This window comes from Cyprinodon tularosa, unplaced genomic scaffold (genome assembly GCF_016077235.1).
Source record: "Cyprinodon tularosa strain WSP-4 unplaced genomic scaffold, ASM1607723v1 ctg918, whole genome shotgun sequence".
Classification (NCBI taxonomy): domain Eukaryota; kingdom Metazoa; phylum Chordata; class Actinopteri; order Cyprinodontiformes; family Cyprinodontidae; genus Cyprinodon; species Cyprinodon tularosa.
The window spans coordinates 152,323-175,402 of NW_024039694.1; the positions used below are offsets into that span (position 1 = coordinate 152,323).

A 23,080-nucleotide genomic window follows, 5' to 3' on the forward strand; every position below is an offset into this window, starting at 1 on the left:
AAAGTACTTTAAGGAATAGTTTTACAGGATTGTACTTTTAACATTTACCTAAGTACAGTAAACATGATAAAGTATCTATTATTGGTTATTGGCTTATTGGTTAGATGCTATTTTCCATCTACTGTGTCTGTTGTGTCATTTTCATGTTGAGTGAAAAACAGTAAACACTGTACTGTAATTGAACCTATTCTACATACTGTGACTATTGATTTTGTAAGTTTTATAGCTTAAAAATGATTAGATCTATTGTTATGATCATGGGTAGTAGGTAGATCAGTTACTCAGTACTTGAGTAAGAACCTGCTCTCGAGAGGGAAAGCCTATTAAACTGTTACGAGAGCGTGCATGAACCCATTTCTCTTTGTGCACGCTCTGTTTAAAAGCTGTTTGCGTCGCTCATACAAGCTTACTTTCCAAAAGAAGATTTGCAATTTCCACTATGTGTAAGTGAAAACGGGGACGAGCACGTAGGGACGGCCTTACAGAAACATATCACCAGAATGATTGACAATTAGGAGGACCACTTATTTTGCTGATCCTTCACTTTACATTTAAGTAAACTTTTTGGGTACTCTACCAACCTGTGTTCAGCCCATTATATAAGAAGACCATATAAACCCATTTAAACTATTTTAAAACCAATAATCTCCATCTGTAGCATTTGTAATAGGGGGTACTTGTGGTGCGTTCAGTGGTAATACAGGTACTATAAGCAAATATTGATATAATGTATTTACTGACTAAATAGGAAGCAACTAGCTGCAACATATAGCTAATAATCCGTAATAAACTCTCTAAATCCTTAAAGTAAAAAACTGAATCTTTAATATTCGGCAGCTTAATCTCTGTCACAAGTTGGACAAAAAGGAAATTTTAAGTTCATATAATGGCTAGCTTGGCAAGTTTGTCAAAATATTGCACCAAAGTGTTGGATTTCAGATCATGGTTATTAAGAAACCCTCAACATCCATCCATCCATCCATCCATCCATCCATCCATCCATCCATCCATCCATCCATCCATCCATCCATCCATCCATCCATCCATCCATCCATCCATCCATCCATCCATCATATGATTAACGGAATGGCATATTTCAGTAGTAGTACTACTTTACCTTGTTACTGTTGACAAAAGCAAACAGATTTTTCAAGTGCACAACAAATGGTATTTATAAAATGTTTTGAAATATTTATTAAATTCAAATGTAAGAATTTGTAGTGAATTAATCACATAACTGGAAACAGTAAGAGGAATATTTGACCAGCTGATAGCTTTGCTTACCTCATTATTTTAAATGAAGTCCTTGCCTTTGTCTCAATGCACTAAACAATTTAGTTGTTTGGCTGATTCCAAAAGATGTCATCATGATACTAAACCACCCCAACCTTTGATAAAAGTAAGTTTAAAAAACATTTAGGATTATTTTTGCTGTGAATGTGCTTTATAGACACACAGATGAAAGACTGAATCCAAAATGTTAAAAACAGGGTAATTCTCAAAGGTTCCAGCCCATCTTTGCTATGCTCGTCAAACTTGTTGATCACTGTGTTTATCCCACATTGCATGTTGTTCAGGATGAGCCGATCTGGGTCAGAGTGAAGCTATCACTTATAGCGTGGTTTCCAAGCGCTTGGAGGAATTGACTGCAAAAACCACTAACTACACATGAACCTGACTGAGCTTTTTATGGGAAAGTCTGAGATACCACCCTGCTTGGATCACTTCCTACCACAGACCTTTAGATTAATAGCTTCCAGATTATTCGGTTGGTCTTCATGATCAGTTTTGCTTTCGAGAGGTGGGGTCAAAAGCCAAAAACGAAGTGAAATTAAAGCCGCACACCATTACAACACCACATGGACAGAATCACAGCAACAAGCGTTCCCTCTTTCCAGGGGCCACACCTGTTGCCTTTATCAGACTCACACTTAGATTCACAGATTTACAGACACAAATATTTGCTGATAAAACATTATCTAAAAAAAATCTATTGCCTTGTTGGCTTTTTTGCACCTCAGGCTTCAAACAGCTGATGGTTTTAGTTACAACTTTGTGAATGCTTCTCTCTTGTTCTCCTAATTAGGTATTTCTTTTTATTTCCATCAGTAATTCAGAGAAATCAGATCTTCTTTCCCATGATGGATTGCCTACAGGACAACTGAGACTGATCCCGTCTTGCTAATTCAGGCTGCATGATGACTGAGTGACAACATCAGGGCTTTATGCTTGTCTGTTTTCTCCCAGAGCAAGCTGCTGAAGCATGTTTAGCTCCAATTATGTGCTTTGGGGGAAAATGCCAGGTTTATAAATAGAATTTTTTGTTGTGATTCTCTCTGTCTGTGCCTGGAAAAAGCATGAAAATGGGATCATGAGCACTTCTCATCTTACGTCACCTGGGGTAAAGGCTTTAATCAGAAAATAAGGAGTGAATCAGTCTCCCTATTTACTTCAATGGCCCTTTTAGCTCACTTACTTACACAGCTTCTTACAAATGTATTCATGCCATTTCAACTTTTTTTATATAGCACAAAGATGGAGAAAGACACCAAACCAGGAGATGTAGTTATGGGGACATTTAAATAAATCTAAAACAAAATCCTTAGCTTGTAAAATATCATGGAGCTCTGTTCAGTCCATCATCCAAAATGTGCAAAAAGAAACTATCAGGACATAGCTGTCCACCTTAACTACCAGGCTGGACAAGCAGAGAATAAGTTAGATAAGCAGGGAAGAGGCCTGCGGTATCTGTGGAGGAGCTGCAAAGATCCACAGCTCAGGTAGCTGAACCTGTTAAAGGCAATCAGGTCAGAAGAAAACCACAATCAAATTTGAACACATAAACACTGTAGTGGAGCATGGTAGTGGCAGCATCAGCCTGTAAAGATGCTGGAATACGGTAGAAGTTGTTTGGAAACTGGGTGGAATTTAATACATGGTAATCTTTGAAGAAAACCTGCTAGAATGTGCAAAAAACCTGACTGGATAAGATGTTTACCTTCCAGCAGAGTAACAGCCCTTCATATCTCTGCATTGAAATGGCCTAATCAATGTTTAGTCTGGAATTCTATAGAAAACTTGACCTTCTTGATAAAAGATGTTATTTATCCAGTTGGAAATAATTGAATCAGTAACTTCATTTGATTTGAACAATGAATTAAAAAGCTGGAACGCTGGTAGAGATGTTGCAAAACCAGGAAATGTTTCTTTAGGCTTTCCTCTATGTTTGTCTTTCGCATAAAATCGACATAAACTGGCCTTTTATTTAACAAGGCATGTTAAAAGAAGGTTACAATAAGCCTTTGGAAAGTCGCTATTGGATTGACTGTTCTGTTTGCCAAGAAAATGAAACAGGCTTCTCTGTTCTTATGTTCATCAATCATTACATTAACACACCAGTACTTTTTCCACATGGAACAAACATAGCAGTCACAAAGACAAAGATCTCTTTTTGTGCACAAATTTTCCCATCCTTGTTCCCAGTGCAATGCTCAAACTAATCTTTCTATATCCAGTCTGAACTGCCTTTCCATTTCTGACCAAAAATAATCCAAATGGCACTAGATTTTTTTTTTAAATAGTCCAGCCCCTGCAACAGATGGTCTGGGCTTGAATTAGATTCCCCCCACTCTCTCTCTCTGTTGCATGGAAGTTTTCTGTCATTGGCTGCATTAATTTGACTGGATTAGTAGATATTTAGTAAGTCCTTGATGCAACCACCCTACTGCTACCAGTGCCAGTTACAAACTAAACCTATAACATGTACAGTATTGCATGGAAATTCAAATAAAATCTATTTCATGATGGAGTAAAGAGACGGAAACATCAAATGTCCTTTATAAAAGAGTAGAAAATGTTTAATTATTAAAAACATATTAATTATAACTCTATTAAAGGTTTTTTGAAACCCTTATATAATTGTGCAAAAATATACTCCAAACATTTAGATGCGATTAAGTTGGTTACAGCAAAATGGTAAAGTAAAATATTAACACATGATCTCTTATTATAACATGCAGACACAGAGTAAAACTGAACGTACTTTAGAGTAGCTCAGATTAATGCAAGCCAGCTTTCTGATAATATAATACTTAGAAACTACCCGATAAAACACTAAATAAACACAGTTAGGTTTTTAATGTGAAAGTTAGATTTCTACAGCCTTCCTCTGTTACAATGCTTTTAAGTTTCCTATTTAGATATACTGTGCATGTCCTTTCTTATGATTATTATTCTCATCCTGCAGCACTTTGACGTCTTACATGCTCCCTTCAGGCCTGTCACCCTGTCCGTCAACCATAGGATCCCCCTGCAGAGCACAAGGAGCTGTCAATTAAACACTGATCAGATATTACACTCCGGTGGTGAGACGCATTCAAAGGATGACTCACCAGGACCGAGAACGCTCCAGACCGACCTGACTTCCCTCTCTTGGGTGGATCAAGCTTCACCTGTCTCCTCACTCTGGTCACCTTAAAGTTCCCATACAAGCATCTGCGTTAGTTATTTTTAATCACGATAGAGAGCTTTGGTGACATTTCTGGTTCCACTTGAAATTCTGGCCTGCTGAGTCTGACAAAAACAAACTCCTCAGATGAGAACATTGAGCCCATCCAGTCAAATAGAGTAATGCAGCCGTATCACATCAGGTCTCTAAAGGCCAGCTGTTTCTCTGCTGCCTCTGGGTTTGCCATGGAAACTCACCTGTAGGGGGTTGGCTGTCTTGTCGTTGCTAAGGAGCGAGAAGGAGCCTGTGCGGTGTTTACGCCTGCTCTTCTTCTTAATCGCAGCTTGACTCAAGTGTCTCCTCGACCTATCAGCCTGAGAAACATTGACACAGGGATTATATAGACACTAATGCACACACCTACGCACACATAACAAGGCTTCTCATACAGATGCCTTCTTATTATAGAGGCCTACAAAAGCAGATCCATATGCCTTACATTTTGTTCACATTTGTCTTCCTATAGCAACACAAAACAGTGTTTGTTTTGGGGGAATGTGACAGAGCTGCTCAAAGTAGCGACTAATGATGAAATGCATTTGTACAAATGAAATTTGGAAATGATGGCGTGCATTTACAATCAGCCTGTTTGAGGTAATAATTTGTAGAAATACTTTTCATTGCTCCTACAGCTGCAGGTTTTGGGTTATCTGACTGTCTACTAGTTTTGCAGATGTAAATATGCAATATTTAGCTCCTTCTTTGAAAAAAACTGAGCCTCAATTATCTATTCTTCAACTGGATTTACGTGCAGCCTTATGGTCATTCTAACACATTGATATACTTTGATTGGAGCTGTTTAAGTGTGTTTTGTGTTGTTTTTCTGCTGGAAGATGAGTCTTCTTCTAAAATTTCATAACTCTGACTAGCTCTCCCTGTCCTATTCAATTAAAGCATCCCATCTCCATAATGCTGCCACCACTGTGCTTTACTGTTGTAATGGTGTGTTAAGGCTAATGTTTCATGTCGCCAAATTAAAGGTTCAGTTTTTGTTAGATCACCTTATAGATAGAACCAAGTAAAAGAAAGTTAAAACTGAACTAGTTTTTTTTTTTTTTTCCAGTAAGGGTTTCCTGTTGACCCTTTCCCAAGCAATATTAGCCTCTGATTGGTAAATAGAAGTAAAAACATCAAAGTAGTTTAAAGCTAAGAGAGATCTGTTCATATTAATTTCTTTGGCAGTACACAATCACCTAAGCTCTTCTGTCAGTGAGCTCCTACTCATGATCCATTATGACTAAAACTTGGCTTAACTTTTGAAGTTAGTCGTTACCCCCCGTTTCGGTTTGACCTGATTCCTGGGTGACCACGGGGAGCGGTTTACCTGGATGAGAGTGTTAGGGAAACCCTTAACAGAGACGGCTCCTGGTATGCCGGGGTGACTCACGTGGGTGGGGCCCCTCCGCTCCAGCTGCCTCTTACGTCTGAACAAATCCTAGAAAGGTTGAGACAGTCACAACCACAGGCCACAGCAGGGAAACAACAATGTCTGCATGCATCCCTGGGTACAGCTGCTGCCTATGGAGATGTGTGGCTTACTTTATTTCATTTATTTTCTTTCACTTGAATACAACATTCAGCACGAAGGGTAGAATTGAGCAGAATTAATTACGTTTATGCCTCTGTTTACTGTATTGATCTGCTCAGGGTGATTCACTTCAATTGAGCCAACAATTTTCCTGATATACGGTGATAGAAACAATAGGTTTGACTCTTTGTTAGTTGTAAAATTTTTGTCAATAATTTGGATTCAATTTAAATTGCTTACATCTATTCCCATTAACCTCTATTCTGATGACTGCAACTGTCAGGAGTTATAAGTTATTCAATAACTCTATTCCTTTTGTGAGCAATTGGCTCACATCATCATTTTAATTAGATTAAAAAAACACCTTTGAGCTTTTAATGACTTTATTTTGTGATATTAATGAATAATATTCTGCTTGGGCCATATTTAATAGTTAAAAACTACCTTCTAATGTCATAGAAACTTAGAAGCATAAGTTCTGTCTTGTCTTTTAAAATAAAGTGAATCAAAGAGTGGTTAGTATTGAGACCGCAAAGGGTAAATAAACCCACAAACCAGTAAGACTCCATTAATCCACCCCCAAACAGCATGTTTATGGTTTAAGTAACTGAAACGTTTAACTCCTCTGCAGCAAATGACGCAGAAGCAGCAAGGTGTGCAATATTCTCAGCCGATACGAGATAGCCAATGAATAACTCTTATCTATTGGCTGATACTGGTGTTTATGAGGCAATCATTGGAGCAACACAAAAAGGTAGTTCACGCTGGAGGCCTGAAAAAAAGAGGTATAGAAAGCAAAACATTTATAAAAGAAATAAGCTGGCATGCAGGAAATAACTATACAAGTGTGTTGTTACCAGAGGAAAAAATGTTTGGGCTTAATTGACAGTAATGTAACCTTGCAATTAAAGAAAGCCAACTATTTAGGTTTTTGTTTTGTTTTAACAAGATATGTGAAATTGTATCACTATGCTGTGTTCTTTTCACCCTTGGAAAAAAATTTTTTTCAGTTTCCTTTCAAGAATTTAACCACTATAGAGTGTGGATTTGTGTTCAGAAAGTCAGAGGCAACCAAAAAGCCCTTAACTTAGTGTCTAACATGCCTGTTTCACACAGAAATTGTAGAAAATTTAATTATCCATTACCCTGTACTTGCTAAGAGAAGTTAGTATATTCAGCCGACATGTACGCTCATCTAACGGTTTCATTTTTTGATCTGAATTTTGACTTTGGAAGCAAATCAAACAAAGCCTTAGGATCACCCCAAACCTCCAGCATCTCCAAAGATTATATATGCAAGAAATCATAAATGGCTCTCATACATTCCAGTACCCCTTATTTTATTTTTTTCTCTTTTTTTTTTCCCTACAAGGGACTTTATTCCATTTGTTTCTCCCAGTTTACATATACTGTGAAGTGGCAAAATGTGAAGCTGTGGTAGGTGAAGTGGAAAAAAAAGCTAGGGTTTGCACATACCAGCTGCTCAGGTGAGTGAAGCCCTCTCTGCTGTATTTTCTCATCATTCTGAGAAAGAAAAATATAGTTACAGTCAATATTTTTCTCAGTGTAAGATTTAAACCCAAAACCTGAATTACTTTAATAAACAGTAAACTATGTTTGCGTTTGAAGTTGGCATGTTCAGTCCATGTGTCTGACTCCTGTCCTTTTGGTGAGTCCCATAAATTCCCCATTTAATATGCAGCTCTCATCTCAGAGCACACATTATTTTGGTAGGATTGGGCAAAACTCATGAAAACTAAGCCAAATGCTGTAAACATAGCCTATGAAAAAGATGCTGCTGCTGGTATTAGTTAGCCATCACCACAACTGAAGCTTATAATTGTCTGCATGCTGTAATTACATCACAAATAGCTGCAGAAACTCTCTCTGATGGGACTCCCTTTTCTTTGCAGCTGTTGGATCTTTTGTCCAGATGAGGCTGATTACTTTGGACAGAACATGAGGACCATCCGAAAGAAAAAAAAAAGAGGAAAAAAGCTAACCACCAGTTTAAAGTCTAACAGCTGGCAGCCACATGAAAAGCACAAAAACAGAAGAGGCAGGACGATTTTGTTCCACATATGTATTTGTGGTGACACTGTGACTGTAAAAAACATTACAATGAGACATTAAAAAAAAGAAATTATACATCTCCTCAGGTCAGGGTTAGACTGTAAACGTCTCCCTCTATTCTGAGCTTTTTTTTTCCTTTCTTTTCTCAAGTTGAAGTGGAAGAAGTAACAACCTACAGAGTTACTGGTTTGGTCTGGATAAGCTACTGTGTAAACACTGACCACAGAATGTCTGAGAGAAACGTCAATAAAAACAAACATCCGTGTCAGCATTTATCCCAAGAATATCTTCAACTCTTAGTATACAATTTTATAAATTGTATATAAATAAAGGATTCAATTGTGATAAAGCTGGAAGAAATACTGAAAATATTTGCTAGACAGTGTTTTGTGAGCAAAGGTTATTAAGAAGAGAGACTAATTTACATTGGATTTAAGCAATAGATTAAAACCACCTAGAAAAACCTCCTCGGAATAAAATTGGTGTAAATGATCACTCTAACATAACTTTCTTCTCTTTCATATTTGACCTCTGGTTAGTTATTATATCCTTTCTGCAAACAACATCTTAATAGACTGGTATTGGCAGCACTTACCTTCGCAGTGTCTGAGCAGCAGAGACGGTGACTGACACATGATGAACACTTTGCCCTTCCCTAACTATCAGATCCATTAAAGTGCGTCACTTACCTGTCTGTCTGCGGTCTGTCCAGTGGCACACAGCTCTCCCTGGCTTCCCTCTGAGCAGTCCAGGGCGTGCGACAGCAGGCTCGCCTGAAGGCACAGCACACACAGCCAGACACTAAACCCCATGATCCAGGCAGGCAGGAACTAGACTAACTTCCAGCCCTTGTCAGCTCCCTGCTTTATACTCTCGGCTCCTCTAATGGAGAACAGATGCAGGGGGAACGGGGAAGGCCATGCCAGCTTTGCGCAGACAAACAGCCCACCACAAGCATGTGCTCTACGCCAGCCAGCGGACTGTGGCCCAGCAGAAACATGTCAGACATCCTGAAGGGGAGGGGGCTCTTTCTTTAAAGGCTGTTTCTCTCTATAACCCCTCCACTCAAAGCCAAAGACCAAAACTATGACCATTTTCCACTTATGTCGGCATTACAGCTGCTCACAATGTGTGCTCATAAAAGAAAAGTAAGTGAGAGGAAACAACCTTTAATAAAACTTTACATCAAAAATTACAAAGCTGTCTGTTTGGTCCTTATTGTGTTTTTTTTTTTTAAAGAAACGCTGCATTAAAGCGAAAGTTTAGATTCTGCTAGGAATTTTGCAAAGAATCATAGATGGGCTGATTAAACTAATGATGTACTTCATTATACATCAATCTTTTCTTTCAAAAGGGTTTACTCAAGTAAAAGTATAAAGTAGACATATGTTTTTAACTGTTAAATGAAATCAAACATATCATAATATTTGATTTCTTATTTTCATTAATTTAATCAGACAGTAATATCAAATAATGAGAAAAACTGTTATTTTCAAATAATCCTATAAGCTCAATTAGAAATAAATGATCATCAATACAAAAACAAAAAGAACTAAAGCACAATAAACATGATTATAAACCTTGTTTTTTCCAAAACAAGGCTTTTTATACCAACAGCTAAGAGAGGTTAGCTTTGTATTTTTGAACATCAGAAACAACAGCAGTGACCAGATATTCTGTATATATCTATAGGAAGGAATATATATAGGAAGGAAGACTGAGTGCATTGAAGGCAAGGAGAGTATGAGGAAAACTGTAAAGGATAAAATAAGTATTAATTCAGAGTAATATTACTCATGTAAAAATAATCTGGTCTTTATTTTTATTTGATTACAGTTAGTAAAGCCAACATTACACTTTACTACTGCACCTCTGCAGTTAGTACTTTACTACAGATGAGATGTATGTATTAATTGTCTACAGTGACAGATTCTGTATGCATGTCATTTTTTTCCAAATTTTCAGCCACCAGATTTAGTTCTGTAAATCTAGTTTTTACATATCATACGAACAGAAATGATGCTGATGTAGGAGTCTTTACTTCAGGGAATGTTCTTGCTGTATTTCTGACAGTAAAATGTAACAATCCAATTCCTACTGTTTTTCTGACTCAAACTTTGAATTAATTTAACTCAGTTGAAGCTGTCATGGTTTTGGTTCTGTTTAAGTTTTCTTTTTGAGTTTTCATCGGTTTCATTTACATTTTGTGTTATTCTAGTAGTTTTCAGTTGCATTTAAGTTCTTATGTATTTCTTGTTTGCCCTCTGTTGCCCCCCTATGTCATTCTCCTTCCCCTAGCTCCCTTCTAGCTACTTCCATCCACACCTGCTCCATGTCAGCTTATTTACCTTTGTTTAGTCTCCCATATGTACCCCTCTTGTGCAGTTTCTCAGTGCTGGTTCCTCATCGTTTCTTAGCTCTTTATTGGTGTTTCCCCTGACGTATTTTGTTTTTTTCTGTATTTTGTTATTTTTGGATTTTTGCCTCAGTTGCCAGTAGTGATGGTGAGATGAAGCCTCATGAGGCATTGAATCGTTTGGGCAAATTGCTTCAACAAGCCCTACAGTTCATGAAGCTTCATGTGAACATGTCACCACCTACTGGTGGAGTGCATAACTGCAAGTTATATAATATGTGATTTTTTTTGCAATTGTTTTTTTTTTTTCTTTTTCCCATTTAAGTTCCTTTCAAATTGTTCATGATTGGTTTGTATCATACAATCTTTTGTACATTTTTTGTGTGTAAAATGTCTTAGAAGAGAACAGTCATTTAAGGTACACTGTTTTGAAAGTGTTTGTGCAGATTGGGCAATGATGAGCAAAATGAAAAGTTTTAGTCATTTTATTCAAAAATAATAGTTTTTCCACAGTTTTTGGTTTTAATCAGGTTGGGAGTTATCTGTCCAACCAGTCTTTTGGTTAAATCAACCAATCTAATTTGACAGTGTTTTTCTGTATTTTAATCTATAATAGTAGGTAAGGGAAAACCGATACAAATTGGATTTCAATGCCTTACAGATGACACCACTAGCAATGCTATCTGCTCACTAGAAAGCAATACTACTTCACACCAATGTTGCAACTGTGACCAGTGGTTTGCTCAGATTTTGATCGTTATGTTGTTTAATCTAACCATAATTGTTTAAACCAAATACATTGGTTGTTAAAATCTATCCAAAAGACTGCAGCTCTCCTACAAACTCCCATATCTTGACTGAATATGGAGGCTGTTCAACTTCTTGTCTAAGTTCCAGGCAAGCTGTAGCACTTCCCCAAGTGGTCACGTGGTATCGCCAGGTAGCGAGGCTTCAGACATCATCTATTTTGGCTCCTCCCCCAAATGAAGCAAACCTCGACACGCAGTTTGTGGAAAACGCCCCCTCCACTACTCGATGCACCCCTCGAAGCCTCGGCTCATCATATAACATCACTAGTTGCCACCTTTTGGATTTTTTAAATCTGCAAGAAACCACTTCAGCTTCCATCTATGCATTTGGGTCTTGCTCAAACCCCCACACAACCTAACAGTGACATTCAGATCCACATATCAGTTTGCAGGACAAATTAAAAGCAGAAAAAAAATCAGATTAATTGATACAGGATGCTAGATAAATTATTCTGCAGTTCAAAGTTGACCTCTGCCCTATTGAAACAGCTTCAACCTCCAGAAAAACATATCAGTTTATGCTAAGAGTATTTTTTAAAGATTAAGATTACATCAGTATTTGTTTTATACCAAACTACACGTAATTGAATTTGACTGTGGTTGAGAGAAAAAACAATAAATCCAAGTATATTTATCTAAAACTCTCAGGTCTGTATGAAATAATTGTCATATTTACATTTAGCAGCTACTTCAGAGGAAGTTATTCATACAAGGGTGGAGGTAGGAGCCATTGTGCAACCAACAAGCTTCTAGTCTGAATTTTGAATTCATTGGTATCTTAATGTCAAGAGTTGTCAGTAGTAATATTAGTAGAGGTTTGCATGATGCCAACAGCCATGGACATTTCAGTTACTGCAAAATAAACCCAATTCTTTAAAAAGTTTATCTCACATTATGAAAAGGTGCTGAGGTATTTACCAGGAGCATAATATCTCCATCTGATTGATGGCCAAGTATGTTAGAAGTAGTGTTTTAAGAATTTACGATGCTTGTACAATTGAAGACTATGTATACAGCAAGACATTATACGTTCAACACCCACACAATAAAAAAAAGGCTTTTGAACACAGCTTTCCTTTGTAAGGATCCCATTGCATGAAACAGCTCTAAAATGAATTTGTCTCCTTGCTCGATGTAGAATAATAATCTAGTGTTTATCTAAATCCTTCATCCGTTTTTAAACATGTCAGTTGGTCTCAAAAGAGTTCAGGAAAAAGAAAAAAAGAAATGTCTCTTCTGCAGTCGAATCTGATATAAACCACCAACTATCAGCGCTGTCAGTTTATCTTTCAGCCTGCAGACTTCTGCTGACTGAACCTTGGCAAATGTAGATGAATCATGTCTGTCAGAAGGAGTTATAAATCAGGATAAGGCCTTTTTTTGCTTTCTGAGGCTATAAAGTTTTGGAAGTAGACAGAGAAAAGAAACATGGGTTACATTACACTAAAACGTGTGTTTTTCATTTAGCAGGAAGCAGGCATTGACAGGGCCAGTGCACGTCTGTGGGAGTATATATAACCATGATGAATACATCTCCTGATGGGATAAGTTGTCTATTAAAGCATCCTGTGTCGAGGTGGATCACAGGATTGATAGAGTGAGTGGGAGTGGAGAGAAAAACACAATGAGAAAATGAAATGCGATTTAACATCTTTAGGTCTAAAAGGAATTCTCCTTATTTCTCTTCAAACTATGTAAATTAGATCAATTTAATTTCCGGTCAAGGTTGACTTACTACTTCTGTCTCCTGTACCATGTATGGGAAGGATGTTGTCTCTCTCTCTGTAAACATTGCTGGAAAAGACTGTGAAAGCAGTGAGTCAGGGCTGAAGTGGAGAGAGTGAAACATCGTTATTCATCTTGTACCTCAGCTCCCAACCTTAGACTCTCTCATTTTCTGGAACAGGCTGCGTTAAAGGTGTTGCTGCACACATTTGGACAGCTGAGGGCTAATGATGTGAATCCATGGAGGAGATGTTTAGTCCTGAGACAAGGGGAGGGAAGAGTGAAAAATAATCTCAAAATGAACAAACATTGTCTTTGACGGCAGCCAAGCCCATGGGAAAACAAACGTATATTATCCGTTTCCCTGGACCAACATAAAATTTCACTCCACGTTGGAATTACAGTTTGTGCTCAATTTTAAGAGCTCCTGGAAAACATGTTAAATTCCAGTTACCAAGGTTATAAGTTTACATTAAATCCACATAAAACAGCATGTGGCTAAGAAAAAAAGGGAGTAATCACAGCAAGGAAGGGTTATTTCACCCTTCAAATCCCTCTCATTCGCGCAACACTTTCAAGTTTAAAGTAACTTTTTGAAGCATGTGAGGGAGTTCACCCTCCAGAAATTGCTATGCAGAACCACTTTCCCCTGCCTCCCTGTGGGAACTGTCATCTATCAGCCTCTCTGCTTTGAGCTGCTGTCAGGATGATGCTTTATGGTTAACAGCCTCTGACCTCAGGAGAAAACACTGATTTTTCCACCCAAATCCATGTCGGAGGGCGAGAAGTCAGGTAAACATAACATAAATACTTTTAGAACTATGCTGCTAAATGTGAGAGAAGAAGAGCTGACATCTGAAGCAAACATCAGGATTAGGACACATAACTTATAGGGAAAAGGGATGCTTTTTGATTATGATGTAATCCTGCAGACAGACCGTTTTAAAACAAAGGTAAACACAAGAGATTTGGGGTTTGTGAAAAGAATTCCCTGCTAGGTTGTGGTTTGAAAAAAATCCCCTCGGAGAGTGCAAAGACTTTGCAGTTCTGACAGGATTTTAGAAAGGTGGGGGCTGCAGAAAATAAAAGCAAAGTAGAAACACCTTTTGTTTTACAAACTGTGTCGGGATTGTTCTGGAACCAGAATAAAAATGTAAAGCAACAGGTTTACATCAAACAGGCACTACTTCCATTAAAGCAACCACAGCTAGCTCTGTTAACTTAAGGACAGCAAAATAAGAAAGATAATTTACGTATACATTCTTCAATCAATGCAGAGGTTTACCCAAACATCCTCTGTATTTGTTATAACTGCTTTTTGAGCTTAAATGACTTGGAGCAAATATTTTGTGTTTCTTTCCACATTAGTTTGCCCTGACTTTGATCCTTCTCACAAAACCGGTCCAACTGAATAAAGTCTGAGACCGGAATCAGGGCTTTGTGAGCGCCACCATAAAAATGTTGGCTAATTTAGAAGACCCGTTCCTGCCCAAGCTTTTGACTTTTTATCTGATTCCTTACTGCACAACAGTGTTTATTCAGAATTTATTCACATGATTCCATCCTTTTTGCATTCTGTAACAACAAATGAATGATGCTGAATGATGCAGCCACCGCTGCACTTTACAGCTGGATTGCTGTTCTAATGTTTGCAAGATTCCTTTTTGTTTTAAAAACATAAAGATCATTAATTTTAGCTAAAGGTTTTACCTTTACATATTTTTTTTGCTTTTAGAGTGACAAATTCTTCAACTTGGAGAAATCTCTCAGCGGTTATAAAAACTCTGCTTGTCAGCTAACACCTTGACAAGGTCAATAACATCCGGATTTTCCCAAAATGGTTTAAAGGAATACAGGAAGCTTATTATCACTGCACAATAACATGAGCTGCAGCTGGCAGGGCACTTCTGTTTTGCTGTGACTTTTAACTTAAGGAGGCCATAACTGAGTTATTACTGCCTATAAACGTATGTTCCTGTCTCAAAAAAAGCTTTCAATTTACCCTTTCTTTTAATGCTCGACACTGTCCTTCTCCTCAGCAAAGCCATTAAAGAGGCTATTGCTGCTCCTGGTACATGTTCTTTATTTTCCATCTCAAAGGTTTTACAACATGGTCAGAGTTTATATGTTTAGCTGTGCTCATCTCACAGAGGAAGCTACTAAAAGCATTTCTACAGCCACTAATTCTTTTTACTGTCGCATGAAAGTACTCCTGGATTAGATTGTATGTGTTTTTTGTGTGTCTGCTGTTTCTTCTGAAGCTCATCCAGTCAGGGGCAGCTTTTGCTGGAGGTTTCTTCCTGCTAAAAAGGAGTTTTAGTTTCCACCATCTTCCCATGCTCGGTCAGGAAGACAGATTAGAGTAAAGTTAACGACTGGAAACAAATAGAGGGAAAACCATTGCCGTTAATCCGCATTATATTCACTGATGTGAGTTATGAACCAAAGCTACTACTAATCATGCGTTATTTCAGGTTGACTAGTTAGCAAATTACGACTAGTCTGATGGATTTTCCAGATGTACCAGATTATTAAGCTGAAATATAAACATAATATTTTGAGTTAAGGACTGAATCATGATATGTGGAAAGATTGAAGAGAGATTAAGAAATCCGTAGCCTCTTTCACAAAACATTTTCCTCATTAATATGATTGTAATCTCATGCATAAATCAGATGGACATTGCAAGACCATGCAGAGCTGGGAGTTTAAACATGTCGGCACTGAGGTAAGCAGCACACAAGCAATATGCATTCAAAGTCTCTCTATAACATCTTTTTCAAGACAATAATAAGCAACAAACTCTTTGTAGTGATACTTTAATCTGATGAGGAAACACTTCAATTTTGGAAATTATTCGTAATGTTTTCTGCTAGCTGAAACAATTTTCCAAATATTACAACCTCCCTCCTTCACCTTGCAAAGCCAGAATCCTCTTTCCCACCAATCGACGTGGGGCGGTGACTACCTTAAATTTTGTTAGAAATACAAGGAATATTAAAAAAACTACACATAAATCTAATCAGAGGTCAGAACCCTGACATAGCAACCTTTTCCAGGTGAAGGTATGTTGCATTGGAAAGTTTTTTTCTGGTTAATGAATGCCAAGATTAGGAAGAAGGAAGCTAATCTGTGACTTGTCCTTCCTTCATGTAAAGGGGGGCTGTGCCTACACAATAAGACTATTTTTTTTTTACATTAGAACATTGCTAGTTTGATTCTAGCTTCCTCTCCTTCAACCTACCAAAGCTGTCTACCATCCATATATTTATGTAGCATGTTGAGTGTGGCTGGGTGAACGAGACTCGTAAACTAGCTGGTATGAGTGATGGAGTGTTTTTAGCATGTTTTCAGTTACCAGGAACACAGACACAACAATACTTGGACTTTTCTACTTGGATCTTTAAGAGGCTGCCTGGGTAAATAATTTTACCACTTTAAGTGGTAAAAAAGGTGTTACCAATAAAGTCTAATAAAGGAATATTTTAGTGCAAACAATAAAACATAGATCTAAAGAATTTGCTTCGCCACTTATACACAATATGACGTTTTCAGGTTTAATTAACCATCTATACTGCAGTCAATAAACCTCATTGTGCACCACTGCAATATTATTTCCTTTAAGGCCTCTATTTGGCCCCAGCTTAGTTATGGACCAATTAACCCTTTCCAAACATGTCCCTGAGCCTCTGCGGGCAGATGTGTATTTTACGGGTGAGCACACTGCTCAGGAGTGGAATGGATGGTCTTATGTCTGAACTGCTTTCAGTGTGATGCTCCAAACACTAAAATCCTTGCTAGGAAACAAGAACTTACTCCCCTCGTTCACCTGCCTGTGCAGCTATAGGCCTTATTGCAGATCAATATTACTCTGCAGAAGACCGCCCTCCTTTCTCTGTGCGGCTGCTTTGGCAACAGCTATGCGAGAGGTGCTAGGGAGAGAAAAAGCAGTGAGGCTTTCAGCGCTGTCATGTGGAAACGGCAGAGGAAGCCAAGGACGAGGCAGAGGAATAAAAAACAACATGCCTCTGATGCAATCTGGGTGTTTGTCACTGAGCAAAGACAGATCAGTGGCTCACTGCTTTTTACATTTCACTTTCCTTTCATCTGTTTGAGGAGGAGCGTGATCAGTTCAGGCACAGGCTCAATCCTAATACATTACAACTAACCAAGATGGGTTGTCTCTAATCTGACATTTGTAATTTCTTTGCTCCTTAACTTGATAAAAATGCAGCCCTGCCTTTCCTTGGCAGCTGGGGTAGAAAAAACTGCTTTAATCCAAATTCATTCCTCTTAATCCATATTATCACACTTTACACATTTAAACATCAAAGCCAGAGTATTGCATCTGTAGATAATCAATTAAATGTTAAGTCAGTGTTGACTAGAGGCAATGTGGCCATGACATTTCAAATGAATCAGCACGCACAAATAACTTCCTCTACAGGAGGGAAAATAGGCCAGGTGCTGCCTGATGCATTCAATCAAACAGGATGGAGGCTTTAATATAACTAATGGCTTTGATATATATTTACTACTTATCATTTTCAGGACATATAGTTTGTTTCTACCAAATAGAAAGTCATTCTTAGACTCAAACAAATCAGATTTTATTAACCATCATGCTGCTTGTCTCGCGAGACAGCAGAGCATCATGAGTGACTGAGAAAAAGAGTAGAGGTCATGGCCTCCCTCTGTCTCTCATTTATGTCCCCTACTCTTTTTGCTGCTGTTACCATGACAGCAAGAAGTTGGATCAAAACAATGACAATGAAGGATGAAGCCTCTCTGAGAGGAAATGCCGCGGACACAATTTATTATTTTGAAGAGCAAACTAAATACAGGTGTAGTGGATACAATGTAATTATTTAAGAGAGGAACAATCCAGCTTGTGTACTGAGAATGTGCATGGCACATGCTTAACAAGGAGCAGTCTTAGCAACATTTGTGTTAGATGTAAGAATCCTCATATTTGTATTTAAAAGTCACAAACGAACTCAGTATAATTTAATTAGCTAATGTATTGGGTGGGTTTCTCTCTGTTTTATCTCTAAGATAGTCCAGTAATGGAAAAAATTATTTGAAATGCAGATTTTATCACTTCCAGGAAAATAACCTTCCCTCTTCCTATAACCTAAGAAGGAGTATGTATAGAACTTCCAGAGCAGCATTCCACCATTTCTGGCTTAAAAACAATTAGAAACATAAGCTTTCATGTCTTGGATGCCAGAATAGCTGCATAAGACCTTTTACAGTGTATGTAGGAATATTTAGCCGCTTTGTCTACTTACATAGCTACTGTTGATGAAGATGCTATGAACAATCTACAAAGTTTTAAGTTATGTCAGTATTTGCACATCAATAAAATTAATATTATTAGAAATTAGTGGTGCTATCAAGGAAAATGCAAACCCCCCAGGTAGTCATCTTGCATTCATTTTGACATACCCCAATGCTGTTGTCCCATTTTCTTTAGATCACTCTTTAAGGTCATCTTTTCAATACCGTCTGCATGTGTTCATCATTGATTGCATTTTTGGTGTCAGTCCTACACAGCTACAGCAGTTGGTAAAGGAAAAGGTTTAAGAGAGTTGTTATTGTTCCAACAAAAATTAAGACAAATAAATTAAACTAAGTGAATCTATTAAAATGTTGTCTAAGAAATAGTAGCTTAAATACAGTAAATAGTATATAATCCCAAATTTTTTTTGCAAAAATCAGTCAACCTTGCATTGGAGGTAATTTATGCTGGGATAATTTTTCCAATCAGTTTCTGCTATTTTGTTCTGCTGAAATCTACCCCCAAAAAAACAAGCTTCAATTTTCCAAATGCCCTTTTCTGTTTTCATTTTGTACCATTTTTTCCTCTTTTTTTCATAATCTTTGTAATTAAATTCCTCATTGAAATGATCTGAATGGTCGTTGGTAATATTGTATTGACAACCAAATATATAGTTTTGAATGAAGCACCTGGAAGCATTTTGTGAAAAGGAAAGAATGATCATATATCATGGATGGAGAAAGCCACAGGCAACAGCGATTTAGATAAACTGAAGCTATAAAGTAGTACTATGTGATTCATAGTAGCTGAAAGGCTATTAAAACAGTCCTATAATACCAGGATGATTTTAAATCCCTTTAATACTAAGAAAATCAACTAATAAACTGCTTTTCTATGGTTCCAAGTCCCAAGTACCTAAAAGAGTATTTTTACCCTTAAATTTCAGGTCAAATTGTCAAGACTTTCTAATCCTATTTTTTCTGGGGAATTGCTGCTTATTTTTTTTTCTGCAGGTAAATGTTTACCAGGTAGTATAATTACAATAACTGTAATCTATTCCTCTGGTTTAATGTAAAGAAGCTAAAAGAGCTTAAACACATCGTGGATCCTTTCGCCTGTTAAATTCTTTCAGACATGCTCCTATTATAGCTAATCAGTGTGTGTTCAATGTGCCCTTTGATGTAATCAGAGTAAATACACACACCAAGCCAAGTTTAGATTCTCTTTTTGTCCATTTGATGTGAAATCCTGCTGTGTCAGTTTATACACCATAGCTGTGTTTATGTTTTTTATAGTTAGGCAAAAAATAAACCACTGGATTGTATCTTTAAAATTTAACCAAAAGTGGTTAAATCTGTTTCATTATGATCTTGCCAGGCAAAAAAAAAAATCGCCTGACTGACTCATTACTTTGACTTCTGCGTATTTGTTCATGTTAAAGGGGGTTAACATAACAAGTGTTGTAGAAACATTACAGAGCAACAAAAGAAGCCTTTTATAGCAGCTGTGGGTGAATTTGGCTGGAAAAAAAACAGCTTGCAGCAGACTGGTAAATGTGATTCCTTCTCATGGACATTTGAGAAATAAACACATAGAAAGGCAAAGTGTTTAGCCTGCTTCTGTGGTGCTGTGTGACTAATATGGTCTGGAGTGGGACTGACCAAACCGTCAATATGTTGCGGCTGCTAAACATTGGAAGGGAAATAAATTAGAGTGGGGTTATGTAAGGCTGAAAGGGACATTTTGGAGCAAGGCTTTGCAGCTGATGTCTGACAGCCTAACTTTCTGGTTTTTTGCTGTTTTATTGTGTCTTGTATGTATTTCTACATGTGCCAGTAGTGCTGAACCGTTATAAAAAACATTTGCTTTGACGGTACCTGAGCTGAAACAACATAATGCACAACAGACATCTTTGTACAGACTTGCAAAGCTCAACCACAAGTAAAGGCAGCTGTTTTTCCGTTACGAGCATCTATTTCTTCAGCTCACTAAAATATAACTTTCTTATCCCACTGGACAATTCCTTCTCCCTCATTAGCTATAAACAGGGAAATTGTTTCGAGATTTCCTCCTGTCACAGAAGCCCATCCTCCCATTGAAGTTCTTAAAGTGCTTTTATCTATTTGCCAGATGTAAAAAGGAGATGTCACTTTTACCTAAATACGTGTTCTTCCCTTTATTCCTAATCAGGGCAATGCACAGAGTGACTCACTCTGTTTGTTTGGTTTTGGTGATGCTTTGTTTCCAGCGGTGAAATGGGCACTTATGGGCAATTAGTCATGCTGAGTAGGCAGAGGCTTCACCTCCACCTCTCCAGTGACTAATAGGAGAATGCTGCTGTAGAAGGAGGAGGGTGGAGGACTGGAAAGCAAGGTGGTGATGGGTGGCAGAGGGAAATGTTGATACTGGCTTTGGGGGATGAACTCTAGAGGGTGTAACGAACACATTGTTGGATTAAGAGCAAGAGCTGTAATCTAAAATCAATCATCTGCAGGAACTCACTTCTCACTACAGCCAGTTAAAGCTTTAAATGATAGTTCTCCAAAGATTTTAAACACAGCATGTAGTGTTTAAGTGCACATGCCTCCACTTCTTTCAAAAAATGTTTATCTATTTAAATTAAATTCTGCATTTCAAGGTTTTTCACTTCATTTCAAACCACTTAAGTGTTTTTACATTGTGTCACATAACCAGAGCTACTCTAACTACAAGCTTTATCAAAAAGAAAAGTTTTAAGCCTTGCCTTAAAAGTAGAAGGTGTCTCCCTCACGGACCAAAACTGGTGGTCGGTTCCACAGGAGAGGAGCCTGATCACTAAAAGATCTGCCTCCCATTCTTCTTTTAGAAATTCTAGGAACCACTACTGGACCTGAAGTTTGATAGGGAAGTGCTCGTTTAGGGATATAGGGAACAATCATATTCCTGATATAAGATGGAGCTTCATCATTTAAGACTTTAATTGTGAGGAGGTTTTAAATTCTGTTCTGGATTGACTGAATTATATTTTTTAAATTGTCATCAGAACTCTGGCTGCAGCATTTTGGATCAGCTGAAGGCTTTTAATTACAGTTTGTGGACTTCCTGATTGTAAAAAATTACAGTAGTCCAACCTTGAAGTAATAAATGCATGGACTAGTTTCTCAGCAATACCCCGGGACAGGATATTTCTAATTTGCAGTATATAATATATAGATGGAAGAAGGAAATTCTAGAAACCTCTTCAATATGGGATTTAAATGGCAGGTCCTGAACAAAAATAACACCAAGATTTTTTACTTTACTATCTAAGATCAATTTAATCCCATCCAAATTGAGTGACTGACTGATCGGCTTCTTTTTAAAAGACTCTGGTCCAAAGACTATAACTTCTGTTTTTTCTGCATTTTGGAGCAGAAAGTTAAGATTCATCCAGGTTTTATGTCTTCTAGACATGACTGTAGTCTATGTCACGGGTTAGTTTCATCACTTAGTTACATAGCAAAGTATCATCAGAATAACAGTGAAAATGAATCCCATGCTGTCTAAAGAGATGGCTCTAACACTGATAACCGTGGTACAACACAGGTAACCCTGGAGCATCAGAAGATGTATCATTAATGCGAACAAACTGAATTCTGTCTGATAGATAAGATTTAAACCAGCCTGTTTCATTAATTCCTGCAAAATATTCAATTATTTCTATAAAAATATTATGATCTACTGTATCAAATGCAGCACTGAGATCAAACAGGAAAGTACAGATACAAGTACGTTATCTGAGGCCTTGAAAATATCATTAGTAACTTTCACCAGACCTGTTTCAGTTCTATAATGAGCTCTAAAACTGGATTGATACAAAAAGTGATAAAAAGTTAATAATGGTGTACATGGTCACACACTTGTTTGGCAGCTACTTTCTCAAGAATTTTATATAAGTAAGGAATATTGGATATAGGTCTATAATTGATCAAGTCATCTGGGTCAAGAGACGGTTTCTTAAGTAAACGTTTAATTACAGATACCTTAAAAGCTTGAGATACATATCCCTGTAACATGGATAGATTAATCACATCTAAACTGAAGGAGGAAATCAGGGGGAATATTTATTGAAATAACCTGGTTGGAACCTGATTTTATATACAACAACATAAAGGCTTAAATGAAGACAATAGTTTTGCTAAATCTGAAGGTTTGATTAGAACAAAGTAGTCTAAACCTGGTTCAGATTCTATAGTTACCTCAGATGCTGCCTCACCTTCCAGAGATAAACCAATCATATTTAGAGGCAGAGCCGGCCCGAGCCTCTTGGGGGCCCTAAGCAGAATTTGATTTGGGGGCCCCCCCTCCTACCATGCAGAATCACCTATACTAGAAGATTACTGACACAAATGTCACACTATAATGTTATAGGGAATATTAAAAATGAATAGACTATGGTAATGTATTAATACAAAATAAATAAACAATATATACAATACTTTGTTTTAATAAACCTTTTGAATACAAACATTCAATAAATTATTTGCAAATGTGCATTAAATGTGCAATATTTTAAATAAAACCAATATAGACAAACATTAATATCAAAAATAATTTGCAACAGAAGCAGTAAACATCATCACTTTTCTTTGAATAAATTAGCCAGCTTCGCTTGATTTTTCCCCCATTAACTAATTGTCTGTATGTATAGTGGTAGTGAAAGCTTCATCCATCTGATCTCTTGGGGAATGTAGAGGTGTCACTGATTGGCGCTGGCCCTCTTCTTACCAGATCAGTCCTTTCTGAATCTGAGAGGAATGCTGACCATTCAACTGGGTCAATT

General features: G+C 37.4%; 1 protein-coding gene across 2 annotated transcripts; it reads right to left on the reverse strand.

Annotated features, from left to right (window-relative positions):
* Positions 1-3,830: 3,830 nt before the first annotated feature.
* si:dkey-12l12.1 lies at positions 3,831-9,086 on the reverse strand. Of its 2 annotated transcripts, XM_038274462.1 has the most exons (6): positions 8,798-9,081; positions 7,512-7,559; positions 5,832-5,942; positions 4,705-4,821; positions 4,392-4,472; positions 3,831-4,309 (listed from the first exon to the last, which is right to left on the reverse strand). In XM_038274462.1, exons 1-6 carry the CDS (start codon positions 8,918-8,920, stop codon positions 4,259-4,261), a joined length of 531 nt encoding a protein of 176 aa, XP_038130390.1. In that variant the 5' UTR covers positions 8,921-9,081; the 3' UTR covers positions 3,831-4,258. The 2 variants fall into 2 exon arrangements, with proteins under 2 accessions (XP_038130390.1, XP_038130391.1); XM_038274463.1 differs by lacking the exon at positions 7,512-7,559 and having other exon boundaries at positions 8,798-9,086.
* Between the last annotated feature and the right edge of the window lie 13,994 nt (positions 9,087-23,080).